The sequence below is a fragment of the Myotis lucifugus genome, unplaced genomic scaffold (assembly GCF_000147115.1).
Source record: "Myotis lucifugus unplaced genomic scaffold, Myoluc2.0 scaffold_49, whole genome shotgun sequence".
In the NCBI taxonomy this organism is placed as follows: Eukaryota; Metazoa; Chordata; class Mammalia; order Chiroptera; family Vespertilionidae; genus Myotis; species Myotis lucifugus.
Window position 1 is genome coordinate 1,215,907 of NW_005871097.1, and position 14,523 is coordinate 1,230,429.

General features: G+C 42.9%; 1 protein-coding gene across 6 annotated transcripts in view; it reads left to right on the forward strand.

The window, feature by feature from the left end:
• SH3KBP1 (SH3 domain containing kinase binding protein 1) overlaps nucleotides 1-14,523 on the forward strand; it is a 271,074-nt gene that overhangs the window by 233,742 nt on the left and 22,809 nt on the right. For all 6 annotated transcript variants that reach the window (XM_023753684.1, XM_023753685.1, XM_023753683.1 and 3 more), the window contains one exon: nucleotides 2,293-2,378. In XM_023753684.1, coding sequence (XP_023609452.1) covers nucleotides 2,293-2,378 — 86 coding nt within the window. The remainder of the gene's footprint in view (nucleotides 1-2,292; nucleotides 2,379-14,523) is intronic.

Sequence of the window (14,523 nt, forward strand, 5' to 3'; positions counted from 1 at the left end):
CCTTGAAGACTTTTAAAAATAAAAATGCTTACCCTAGGAGGTTTGGCTCAGTAGATAGAGTGTCAGCCCACGGACTGAAGGGTACCAGGTTCCATTCCAGGGCATGTACCTGCCTTGCAGGATCGATCCCCGACTCTGGTCAGGGTACATGCAGGAGGCAACCAATTGATGTCTCTCTCTCACATCGATGTTTCTCTCTGTCTCTCCCCCTCCCTTCCACTCTCTAAAAATCGATGGGGAAATATCCTCAGGTGAGGATTAACAAAGCAAAAAATAAAATAATAAAAAATAATAAAAATGCTTTCCTACTTCATTTCTAAAACATTTCATTCAGAAAGTTACATTCAAATTAATGGGCTCTCCCAATGAAATGTTTTGAAATAAAGGTCCTCAATCCCATCGTTCCTGTTGGCTTGGGATCTGTCCAAGGGATTGTGCCCTGTGGGGCCTGAGCTTTGGTAACCAAAGGAAGGAGGGGCAATCTGCTACAGTAACCTGGCCTAAGAGGGCCCCTACCACCTTAGGTGTTGGGATGAGGTGGGAAACAAAGGCTCTGCTGTGAAGTTCAAGCTGCTTCCCCTTTCCTAGTACAGTAGTCCACATTCTCCTTGAACTCTGATTCAACCAAGCTCAGAATTTTCAACTGCGCTCAGAAAAGCCCAACAAGTCTCATAATGCACACACACAGTCAGTCTAAGAGTTGTAATTTTCTTTTGGTGAAGACCAAGCCGTTTGGCTCAGCCCTGGTTCCCCAGAGTTCTCACCTCTGCTTGTCTTCGGTTGAGGGTGCTTGAGGTTATGCTTGAGGTTGAGTCAGTCTTGTTTGTTTGGGAACTGATGGGGGCTTACTTCCTTTCACTGGGTATTCTCTACCATCACAGGATATTCATGTCACACTGTGTGCTACCACCTCCACTCCTCTTGAGTGAGAAACCCAGGAGTTGTCCCTGTCAACTCCCTCCCTTACCTCCAGGTTTATAGATCTACTTCAGCTTCCCTCTGCCTCCCATTACCTCCAGGACAAACTGAACCCTGTGGTACTCAGCTCAGCAGTCTGACCTTTTCCAGTCTGACCTTTCTCCTCTCACTACTCTCTGGAGACCTCAGGCTTTAGCCTTGGGACCTCTGACCACCCTGGATCCTTGCTCAATCATGTGTCTTACTGATATCCTCACTCGTTTTTCCTCCAAGGCCCAACTGTAATGCCACCTCCTCCATGTGCCCTGGGACTGCCATGCATATCCCCTGCACTGAACCCATCCTCCCCAAAGGGTTTTGATGTGCCTGTATCTTACACAGCCAGCCTACACCATTTAGGCTTGTGGTTGTCTGTCTCTTTCTACCATTGAGACCATAAGTCCCTCCAGAGTAGGTACCACCTGGTTTGGCTCTCTCAATACCCCCATCTGTTCCTCATTGTGTGGTTTGGCCTCAGGCCAGTGTGACTGCTGGAAGCCATAAGATGGACTATTTCTGTTGCTTTCCTGGGAACAACTGCTTGGCTTCTCCCTCTCATTTTATAGGCAACATTTTTTTTTTCTGATTTCGCTGCCATCACAGACCTTGGATAATCTCATTTGGGAGCTGCCCTTTTGGAGGAATTTGGAAGAACCTTCTGCTCGTGCATGAATGGGTTGTTTCTCTCATCATCTTGGAGGCCTATTCCTATCCCCAAGGGCTCTTCCTTGCCCAAATACAGAGGGAAGTCGCCCGTGTCCTGATGGGCATGGGGGCACCCACCCAAGAGCTGTCTAATTTTACAGCCTGTCCCCAGTGCCAGCTTTCAGGCTGCCAGATCTCAACTTGACACCTTGCGCCTGTCAACAGCCTAGCTGATGTCTCAGCCCCAGGCCAGCAAACCTTTTCCTCAAGGTTAAAAGTAGTTGACCTTTGACAAGCAGCATTGGCTACATTCCTTAGTCCTTAAAAGGGAAGCTCCCAGTTACTGTTTGCTGGTGCTTATTTGGCCAGGAGACAGGGGCAGGGCCTGTGTTGTACCCTGTGTACCAGCAGGAGGGTTTGTGGCTAAAGGTGCATTGCTGAACAGTCATTATTAAAATAGCCATCTTTGAAAATGTGTGCTGGAGAGGGGGGCCTCCAGTCTGTCGGTCGCTTTGCACCAAGGCCCGTGTGGCTGGAGAACTCGTTGGCTCCTACTGAGTTCCTCGCAGGCGAGAGTGCCACCTGCCCCCCACACAGCGCACTCCTTAACTCGCGTGCAACAAGAAAGCTGACAAAATGACAAGGACACACACCAATTATTAAATGCCTGGACTTGTGTTTTGAATGTAGGGGTGACGGTGCAAAGATTGATTTGGTTGGCAGTTCGCTCTCCGGTATCCTGGACAAGGATCTCTCGGACCGCAGCAATGACATCGGTGAGTAAGGAGAACATTCTTGCTTTTCTTTGCACAATTTTGAAGGAACTGAAGAGTTCAGTTTTCCCCTTCAAGCAATCTGGTGAGAACTAACACAGCTATTTAAATGCAAGGCTGACAGCCCTGGTTGGTTTTAGGTGTTGCAGTTTTGTAAACAAGGGAAGCGATGGTGGTTCCCACATTAAAATACAATGCTTGGGAATTTTACTCTCCCCGGCCTTACAAATTCCTTGCAAGGTCCAATGAAAAGAAATGATGAATAAACCTTTTTGTAAAAGTGGGCATTAGCACTTATATTCATATTTTCCAGTGATTTATGCTTTTAATGTAATGAGGTCAATGGGTGAAAATGCAGAATGGCAGAGTTCATTGTGAACACAGCACTAAGTGTTTTGACTTTGAATTAAAATGAGCTTTGGTATAATAATTGCCACTTAGTTCAGAACATGAGTGAGTTTTCCCAAGGTCAAGATACCACCATGTGATAAATTGGAAAGTAGCTAAAGTCTCTGTGGGTAAAAAAGTTGGAGGGTCTTTTGGGGATATGCATGGGTGGGTTTGAGGTCACATGTGTGCTGGTTGAGGTCACTGTTGGTTTCACTTGGGTGACAGCCTTTTTAAGAAGTTCAAATTCAAGGACTAATTTGTTTTAGCTTTACATCTTTTATTTGTACCTATCATGGTCATAAGTTAGCACTCTCTCATATTCTACAGAAGAAAGGGGGCTACATTTGGGAATTTGCCTTTTTTAAATTAAAAATTTTTATTTCAAAATAAGTATAGATTTTGCATGCAGTTATAAGAAATAATGCAGAGATCCACATACCCTTTACCCAGGTTCCCCCCATGGTAACATCTTATGAAATTGTAGTGCATGATCACAACCCGGACTATATTGATGTTAATATAGTCCACCAGGTTCCCCAGTTTTACTAGTACTTGTGGGTATTTAGTTCTGTGTAGTTTTGTCACATGTAGATTTGTGTATCTACCACCACAGTCAAGATACAGAACATTCCATCGCCAGTAGGATCCCTCTGTTGCCTTTTTTAACCACACCCACCTCCCCTTTACGCCTCCTCTTCCCTAACCTCTGGCAGCCACTATCAGGGATTGATTGGACGTGGAAGATTTCTAGGATCATTTACTTTGGCTGCTCAATTTAGAAACAAATGTCTGATAGTTGGCAGGCCCTGTAAGAAGCACCAGATCACCTAACACACACATTCTCATCACCTGAGGTTACTCCTCTGCTGAGGTGCCATTTTCTTCTGAACCTGCAAAAAGAGTTGCATCTTCCAAACTGCTGACCTACAGTCTCTGATCTGATCTGTGAGGGCTTGGGGGTAGGATGTGTCATTGTCACTGTAAACACCAAAAGTACTTGTCTTGTTTCCAGAAACTGTTCTATATCCTCAGTCAGCTTTTGAGAAGCTCAGTCAGGAAGCATGACCAAGAGCTTCTGACAGTTTGGGCTGTCACAATAATAATAGAAGCTCTGGCCTGCTGTAGCATTTGACCTGGTTAAAGGACAGGGAAGAACAGAGCAGTTATTGGCTGTAAATGAAAAGGAATCATTGGAATGAGCCTGATTAAGTCTTGGTTCTGTGGCTGCAGTTTAGCATTCAGGCCCCATTTCAAGGCAGGGGTGGGCACAGTGTCAGCAAAGGTACTGTTGTGTGTGGAGGGACCTCCCACAAGAAGGGAGGTATTCTCCCACCTCCAGAATATACAGGGCTGTGCCTTGCTTGTGAAGAACATTGGCCTCAGACCTTTGTTTTCTTTGGGTCTGGAGATGGCTAAGGTGGCTATTGCCAAAATATGAATTTCATGTTTTTCAGTCTAACAAGCTAGTTTGTAAATGTTGGAGGCATTGATAGAAGGGGTTAGTCTATGGAAGCTTTTCATACTGTGGAAGCTAAGCACCAGCTGTATGTATTAGGAAGTCCATAAAGAAATACTGAGGTTTAGTTTGCTCTTATTTTTATAAGACTATACCAGAAAACTATAATTCCTGAAGCTAATAATTTAACATATATGTTATTTGCATTGTGAGAAATGATAATTGGCCGTTATGAAATCAACCACTACATACTTGAGTGCCTACTACTCGAGTGCAAGGCTAAATGGCTACCTCACACACAGGCCCTGCTTTCCAGGGTGTTGGAGTCTCTTTGGGCCCCTAAGACAGCAAATAAAAATTGAAGTAACACTGATGGTCTGTATAAACGATGACTTGAGTGGTAGAAAGTAATGCTGCTCAGAGTTGGGGATGCTTCTTGGTACCCAGGGTATGAGGGCAGGCTCTGTGAAGGGGGACAGACTTACCTGGATTTGGAAGTTAGATTTGCTTAGGTAGAGGCAGAGATGTGCAGGGAAATCACATGGGGACTGCTGATAGCTGAGCATAGATTCGGCCTGGCTACAGTAGAGTGTTTATTCTGGCATTGGGCGGGGGGGTGAGGAGGAGGAGACTAGAAATGGAAGTCAGGACTGGATTGAGTTGAGTTGGAGAGGGATGGATTTGTAATTGACTCTGCAGGCAGTGGGAGCCATTGATGGTTGACACTGAAGGAACATGATCAGGTCAAAAAATTCAGATATCGCTGATGGAGCTTTTGGGACAAATGAGATGAAGAAAATATGGGTGTCAAGAGTCAGGTTATTTGATAGTTCCAATGAGAGGCAGTGAGAGAGAGCCTGAATTAAACTGCTCACAAAAGAATTGTGAAAGAAGGGATAGATGAAGAAGCAGCAATGCGAGAGCATTATGGCTTGGCCTCTGTAACAGATTGGATTTGGGAGTGGGTAGGAGGAGAGAATGATTTGTTAGTTATGAGGTTTTAAAGTTGGGTGGCTGGGGAAAAACTGAGTTGGGTAGAAATAAGCATGTCTGGAGGAAGAACTGGTTTGGGGGCAAATGTGATGTAGGGATTAGGACTTTCCATGAGACAAGAACACAGAGCTGGAGTCTGCACACCTGGGTTTGAGTGCTGCGGATTCTGCTGCTGCTTGGCTGGGTGGCCTTCTATAAACTACAGACTCTGAACTTTAGCTTCTGCATCTGTAAAGAATACCAAATCTCTACCAACTTCCTCATCTTGTCTTCCAAAATTATATAAAATCACTGGGTGGGCTGCAAAAAGATAGAGATGCTTATTTCTAATGTTTGTGTAGAAGTGATAAAGCCAACAAGAAAAAGAAAATCCTTACCATGAGAAAAAAGAACCTAGAGCTGAAGATCAAATCCTGCTGCGGGAAGCCCACATGCATATAAAGGAAAAGTGGAATCTTGCAACATCACAGGAGCCAATAACAGCTTTATTGAGGTATAATTCATGTGCCGTATATAAAGGGAGGAGAGGATTTTGAGCAAAATGTCTTTAGGCCCAAATGCAGACGTGCTCTTTAGGAGAATAGGACATTGCAGAGTGACTGGCTCTCTTCAGGGCTGCTTTTGTATCTCTGCTTTTGTGGCATGTGTTTATTGCTTTGAATCAAGAAGGAAATTGCTTGTACCAGAATGTTTTGTTAGTGCTTCAGACAATTGAAGCTGTCCAAATGTGGGCTGCAGTGAATAGCAGAACACAGTCCCGAAAGCCATTCGCAATCTTCAGTGTTAGCTATAAATAAATGTGTTCCTCTTAATAAAGCTATAATTTTAAATTATTATGATATTAAATTAGAGAACATGGCTTTTTCAGACCCTGTGTGGGTAGCTACCAGCATCTGTCAGCCCACGATAATTTAGAATGAAATCAGTTTGGTCCCAAACGAAGTTGTTGATGTCAGTTTGAGATATTGTTTGTATCAAACTACACAGCCATATTTCAAGGAACATAATAGAAAACATAGATGAGCTCCAACACAGGCCTGTGCATGAATAGAAGCAAAAATTAAATTGTCCGGTTTTCTCTTGCTGACGGAAGACTCTATGTTCCAATTGAATAGGAGATTATAGGCTTCGAAGTCAAGTGCCATAACATTTACTTTTATTATGCCATATATTGCAGTTCCCCTGGCATGGCGGGATTTATTGTTATACTTCAATACTGTGGAGACTTCCCATTTCTTTTCCACTAAAGCACAAGGCAGCCAGCCTCCAGGTGGGAAGCAGCCTGGGAACTAAGCATCTAGTTTCAACTAATTGACTTATAAAAAGACCTTCTCATTCTTCTTCAGTTGCTTGCCTTCTTTGTTTTAACTTGTTTTTTCCCATTCTATTTGAGTCTTATCTAACTGTTCCCACTTCCATCTCTTTAAATGGACACCACCCCTTTTTCACTTGAGGAAGCAGAGGATTTCCCCTCCATCTTCCCCTCCCCACCCACAGACCCACACTTCACTTGGTAGTCAGCTTGGGGCCAAGTGTCAAAAGCTTTAAAGTCAATGGACTTAGGATGAGGATCTGGTTTGAAAGCTATGAAGACTAACTTTAACTTGCCCTCAGTCTCTCACAGATGCCTCTAGGTCTATTCATTTGGACCAGGAAATCAAAAAGCATTTTCCTACACCCTGAGAATGCTATTAAGAGCTAATTAATTTGGGGTGCTGACAAGTTTCTAAAACTGGATTGTGGCGATGGTCGCACAATTCTGTAAATTTACTAAAAATGCCCAAGTTGTATTCTTAAAACGGGTGACTTTCATGGTATACAAACTGTACCTCAATGAAGCTGTTAAAAATGGGGCGGGGGAGGGGAAAAAGCTAATTGTAATTCTCTTAGCACTCACTTTGCGGTCTTAATGTCAAAAAAGATATATATACACAAGTAATTTATAAGTAAGGGGTTAAAAATGCCCCTTTGACCCACTTTATAAAATAGTTGTATTTAGACTAATAGCCATTATATTTGGTGTTTCTGAGTCCTCTGTAAACCAGTCTTTTATAAATAGCATTATGTTGTGTGTGTGTTTTAAGTTTTTAAATCGTTATTGTTGAAAGTATTACATATGTCCCCTTTTATCCCCCATTGACCTCTTCTACCCTGCCCCGCCTCTGCCCCAGGCCTTCACCACCCTATGTCTATGTCCATGGGTTATGCATATATGTATACAAGTTATTTGGTTGATCTCTTCCCCCCTCCACCCCCATTCCCTCACCCCACCTTCCCTCTGAGATTCTGCAGTCTGTTCCATGCTTCTATATCTCTGAATGAATTTTGTTCATGAATTTATTTTGTTCATTAGATTCCACATATGAGTGAGATCATGTGACACTTGTCTTTCTCTGACTGGCTTATTTCACTTAGCATAATGCTCTCCAGGTCCCTCCATGCAGTCTCAAAGGGTAAGAATTTCTTCTTTTTTACTGCTGCATAGTATTTCATGGTGTAATTGTACCACAGCTTGTTTATCCACTCATCTACTGATGGGCATTTGGACTATTTCCAGATCTTAGCTATTGTAAATTGTGCTTCTATGAACATAGAGGTGCGTATATTCTTTCTGATTGGTGTTTCAAGATTCTTAGGATTTATTCCTAGAAATGGGATCACTGGGTCAAATGGCAGCTCCATTTTAAAATTTTTGAGGGACCTCCATACTGTTTTTCACAGCGGCCGTACCAGTCTGCATTCCCACCAGCAGTGTACTAGGGTTCCCTTTTCTCCACATCCTTGCCAGCACTTGTCATTTGTTGATTTGTTGGTGATAGTCATTCTGACATGTGTGAGGTGATAGCCTCATTGTCATTTTAATTTACATCTCTTGGATGATTAGTGACTTTGAGCATTTTTTCATATGTCTCTTGGCCATCTGTATGTCCACTTTGGAGAAGTGTTTATTTGGGTCCTTTGCCCATTTTTAAATTGGATTGTTTGTCTTCCTTTTGTTAAAGTATATGAGTTCCTTATATATTTTGGATATTAACCCCTTATTGGATGTATCATTGACAAATATGTTCTCCTATGCAATGGGCTCTCTTTTCATTTTGTTGATGGTTTCTTTTGCTGTGCAGAAGCTTTTTATTTTGATGTAGTTCCATTTGTTTATTTTCTCCTTAGTTTCATTTGCCCTAGGAGATGTATCGGTAAACAGGTAAACATATTGCTATGAGAGATGTCTGAGATTTTGCTGCCTATGGTTTCTTCTAAGATTTTTATAGTTTCATGACTTACATTTAGGTCTGTTATCCTTTTTGAGTTTATTCTTGTACATGGTATAAGTTGGTGGTCTAGTTTCATTTTTTGTCAAATGCTTTTTCTGCATCTATTGATATGATCATGTGATTTTGTCTTTCAATTTGTTTGTGTGATGTATCACCTTTATTGACTTGTGAATATTGTACCAGCTTTGCATCCCTGGAATAAATCCCACTTGGTCATGGTGTATGATCTTTTTAATATATTGCTGGTTCCGATTTGCTAATATTTTGTTGAGAATTTTAGCATCTATGTTTATCAGGGATATTGCCCTGTAATTCTCTTTCTTTGTAGTGTCTTTATCTGGTTTTGGAATTAGGATAATGCCAGCCTCATAAAAAATAAATAGCACTATGTTTTAGATGTGTTAAGAAAGCTCTCTAAAAGCATGCGGGGGGGGGGGGGGGTACCCTTTTGTAATACAAATAGGTTCCTTTAAGGTGTTAAATAAGGATATTGTTTTACAAAGACTTTTTTATTGAGTTTAGAGAGAGAGGGGGAGAAACATCAATTTGTTGTTCCACTTATTTATGCATTCATTGATTGATTCTTTTCTGTGCCCTAACCCAGATCAAACTTGTAACCTTGGCATGTCTGGACGATGTTTGAACCAACTGAGCTACCTGGCCAGGGCTACAAAGTTTTCTTAAATTGAGGCCCAGCTGGCCCAGCCGGTGTGGCTCAGTGACTGACGTCAACCTATGAACCAGGAGGTTATGGTTCGATTCCCCTGATCAGGGCACTGCCCAGATTGCGGACTTGATCCCCAGTGGGGGGCATGTAGGAGGCAGTGGATCAGTGATTCTCGTCATTGATGTTTCTATCTCTCCCTCTGCTTTCCTCTCTGAAATCAATAAAAGTATTTTTTTAATTGAGATCCAGCTGGACATTGATAAGTATGATTATAGCTGTAGTTATAGAATATTCACAAAATGTTTAGAATATTTAGGAGTGTTTTCTAAGAATATTTGTAAGTAGAATATATCTTTATAATCCTGATTCCTCTTTTAGGTACAATTTGCAGATAGTTGCTTCTGAAGAATGTAGCTGTGTATGTAATGTCCTAGTGTGAGAACCATTCCTCCAGTACAGTTACGAGTGTATGCTCCCTTTCTTCATCTGCCTTCTCCTATCTTCCTGAGGTTATAGTGGGTGAAATAATAGCAGCCAGAGCGAGCAAGGGGAAGGAAAGAAGGAACTAACAGTGACTGGGGTGCCACCTAAACATCTTGTATGTTTTGAGTATTCTCATCATCACCAGCCATGTAAAGGAGATGTAATGACTCTCATTTTCATAGGGAAGGGACAGGGGATAAAGAAAGCCAGGTAATTTGGGCAAGGTTAACGGGCTAGTGAGTAGCAGAGTTTGATTTGAACCCAGGTCTCCCTGACCCCTGGGCCAGATATTTCAGTGCATGAAGTTGGTCTGCATCAGCAGTTCTCAACCACTCTCCCCAGATGATGTTTGATGATGTCTGGAGATATTTCTGGTTGGCACAGAAATATTTCGAACCATAACCTCCTGGTTCATAGGTTGACGTCAGTCACTGAGCCACACCGGCTGGGCCAGCTGGGCCTCAATTTAAGAAAACTTTGTAGCCCTGGCCAGGTAGCTCAGTTGGTTCAAACATCGTCCAGACATGCCAAGGTTACAAGTTTGATCTGGGTCAGGGCACAGAAAAGAATCAATCAATGAATGCATAAATAAGTGGAACAACAAATTGATGTTTCTCCCTCTCTCTCTCTAAACTCAATAAAAATTTATATTTCTGGTTCGTACTTAGTTTCTGGTGGGATCTAGTGGGTAGAAACCAAGGACACTACTAAACATTCCACAGTGCACAGGACAACCCCAAAATAAGGACCAATCTGGCCCTAAATGTCAACAGCACCAAGATTGAGAAAGCCTGGCTGGTGTCAAGAATCTGATGGTGAATTGGGAACTGCTGGGCCAAGGACAGTGTCCCCTCAAGTGCAGGATTGTGGCCCATCTCATTTCCTGAGAATCTCTATAAAACACAATTTGAAATAGTTTCAGAGTTTTTTGCAACTGATGACTTTATATACAAAAAAGTAAGTATATTTGAAGTAATTGAATATCAACCAAGAAAGTCTCCATGACCTTTGAGAGAGTACTCTTCCTCAGGTTTATGGCAAATCACTTGCTCTAGAAAAAAATGATATGATTTGAGTCTGATTTTTACATGGGAGGATTTTTATATTTGGGATTAGATACTCCCAAGATTTAATATTTAGTGTTTAAGTGAGTATTAAATAAAAAGACAATAAACATGAAATTTAATTAATGCTATATTATAAATTTGTGCTCTGTATACTGAAGCTTTTCATGATATATATGAAGCCATTTAATAGTGACTATTACCACAAAATTTTTGTTATGACACCAAATCTCTATAAACAAGTGATTGAATTCAAAAGTTATTTTGACATTTTTGCCTTTTCCCATAAGAAATCATTTCTTGGAGTCTTTGGACAGATTTGCAGGGTACACTTAGATCTCTGGCTTTGAGCTATTGGTTTTTCTGTCCTTTTTTATATTTTAAATTTCCCCTTTGATCCTTGTAGCATTTCAGGTCAGCTAAAGTGAATTCTCAGGTTTAATAGGACAACATATACTGTGTCCTGCCTGTCTTAAAGAACCTCCAGGAGTGACATTTGGAGTGTTCCAGATGGACTGCTGGCTGACTGTGTGTGTGAGTGAGCCGTGCCTCTCAGCTCTCTTGGGGCTAGCTGCTCTGACATGAGAACTTACATGCAAGGGCCACGGCTCACTCCTACAGTGTCTCTTTACCAGTGACCTTCAGACACGGCCTTGGGGATCAAGAATGTGGCTGACATTACCCATGCAGAAAAGAGGAAGATATGATCTCTGTTATGTCAGGGTCAAGTCTGTGGATGAGGCTGTGAAGTAAGTGTGTGTGTGTGTGTGTGTGTGTGTGTGTGTGTGTGTGTGTGTACATGTGCCACTCTGGACCCTATTCAGGGACACAAATCATGATCAGACTTCACTTTCTATCAGGATATTTGAGAAGCAATATGCATTTCTCAAGCATGATGACAAAAAGCAAAAGAGGTTGTGCTTAGTCAAGTAAGTGCTTTATACCAAGGAAGTGAAACAGATTGAACTTCTTGACTCCTGTTAATTCAGAACAGGTTCTATGCCTGGACCTCTCCCTGCAGTGCCTCTGCCCTGGTTCCTGACTTTTCACCTAAGACTCTTAGGGGCTCAAAGCCTAGGTTTGCGCTGAGTAAATGAGCTCAAGCTGGCAACCAGCACTGGATTCAAAATCAGCTCACAAACCTCAAGGAGATGGGCTGGTGGCAAGGCCTATCCCCAGTATTCCCAAGAGTCTGATCCCAGATGTAAACCGGGGGTGTCCACTAACAGACCTTCGCAGAAACATTGGCCCACACCAAAACCGAAGTGCTCACCTCTGCCTGCTTGGTCCCCCTTAGGGCAGTCCTGGCATTTGGCAGTCCATCGCATTGGCTGGGTTTGTACTTAGTTTTGATGGGTTCCATACACATCTTTTACCCCATCACATCCAATAAGCACAAAAGTAACAAACATTCAACGTGTCAGTAGCAAAAGTCTCATGAATACTATAGAAACACAGGTGGACATTAAATAAATCAAAGTGAGGAGATGGTAACAAATGTTGCATAGCCTCATGAGAGTATTTGAGGGTGTGAATTATTCTCAATCACAAAAAATGAACAGTGCCATGCTGCCTGAGCCACCTACAGCTATTAGCCTGCTCAGAGGAAAAGTAACTGACAGGTGAGAGGAGTGGAGGGACATTCAGGTGTGTAGCAAGCTCAGTTCAGACAGCCCTTGGCTTGGAGAGGTTCACAGTACTCAGTAGTCATTTGCATTAGTGGTCCAGCCCAGAAGCTTACCTGTGTGCAGAGGCAGCATATGCTCCCCTGGGATTTTGGTCTCCTGCCTCTCTGTGGTCAGGGCTCTCGAATTCTTCCTTCAGCCCAATGACTTGGGAATTTCTGCTTTTGCTACATGCTGAGACCATTTATACTAGTAGCTTCGAGCATACAAATGTAGAGGGGTTAAAGTAAGCTATGCACAGGAAAGGGACTTATCTATATAGTACTTGTTACATTCACAGTGTGCTCAGCTGAGGCCTCTGAGCTAGGGAATAAATGTGGAGGCAAGAAGAGAACAGGTGATGTTCAGCTCTGATTGCACATGGCATTTATTTGGCCTGCAGTACCCCCTCTGCCCACTGCCTGTGGCTCACAGATTGGCAGGGCCCAATTATGGCTTCCATTTGACTTGGAAATATCCAGGGGGCTATACCACCTGCCAGAAAACCATGCTCAAGTGCCCCTTAGCCATACTAAAAGCATAATAAACAAACTACACATTATTAAGTAGGAAAGCTGAATTATCATCCCCTTTCTCTAGCTATATACTTTTGTTTAAGGTATGGTCTAGAGCAGTGGTTGGCAAACTGCGGCTCGCGAGCCACATGAGGCTCTTTGGCCCCTTGAGTGTGGCTCTTCCACAAAATACCGACTTCTGCGCATGGGCCACGAAGTTTCAATCACACTGTACGTGCGCGCCCACACGTGGTATTTTGTGGAAGAGCCACACTCAAGGGGCCAAAGGGGCACATGTGGCTCGCAAGCTGCAGTTTGCCGACCACTGGAGAGGCCTTGGCCTTATCAGCCCCTTGCTACCTTTGATTCACTGAATGAGAAAAGTGATGAGCACTTGAGGAGTGAGGTTGGTGAGACCCACTAGAAGGTTATTAGATCTGGTGGCGACAAGCTAAGGATGAGGTGTAAGGGCCAGATTTAGAACCAAAAGAAGTCTATTTAGTTACGAGGCGACCTGCAGTGATGCTCTTTATCCCCTGTGGTCTGAGCCATCTCTCCCTGAGGTTGTTCATAATCTTTGGAATTTCATAGAATCATCTACCAAACAAAATAGGCTTTTAATGTGAGGGAGTGCTGATTTTTATTTCACTAATTAAACACATTTTAAAAAATGATTGCCATCGCTCGTCCAGTGTGCCTCAGTGGTTTAGCATTGCCCATGCACCAAGATGTCGGCTGTTCACATGCCCCGGTTGCAGTTGCAGGCTCAATCCCCGGTAGGGGGTGTGCAGGAGGCAGCCAATTGATGTTGATGTTTCTCTTATCGATGTTTCTCTCTCCCTCTCCCTTCCTCTCTCTCTCTAAAATCAATAAAAATATATTTAAAAAACAAAACAAAAATATGAATGCCATCACCTTGTAGAAGGGATATAATCTCCAAGTTTTTTTAAATGAACAGATTTAGCCGAAACCGGTTTGGCTCAGTGGATAGAGCGTCGGCCTGTGGACTGAAAGGTCCCAGGTTCAATTCCGGTCAAGGGCATGTACCTGGGTTGCGGGCACATCCCCAGTGGGAGATGTGCAGGAGGCAGCTGATCAATGTTTCTCTCTCATCGATGTTTCTAACTCTCTATCTCTCTCCCTTCCTCTCTGTAAAAAATTAATAAAATATATTAAAAAATTAAAAAAATGAACAGATTTAGCTTACTGGGAGACTCACGATGTTGGCCTTCTTTTTCTCCTTATGACTGGCGATAACTTTATCATGGACGCATGCGTACCAGTTCATGAGGTGTCATTTGAAAACCACAGGTCAGGCGCTTGTCTGCAGAGGTGAGGGGGGGAGGAGAAATGTCAGTGGGAGGGCATACAAAAGGCCCCAGAGAGAGGCGGGTGTTGAAGCTCTGGCAAAAACTCACCACCCAGATATATACAGTTAGATTACCTTTTTTATAGAGATACAGTAGCTTGTGATTTTTTAAAAATCACTCATGGAATGTCAGAGTTTTAAGAGCACTTTAACTACTTTGTACCTCTGTCCTCTGTTTCCCCCGGGGCTAGAGAATGGGGCACACCAGCCCTTCTAGCAGTTGGGGAGGCACTACCCTCCTTGCATGCAGTGAAAAGGGCACTGGGCTTCAGACA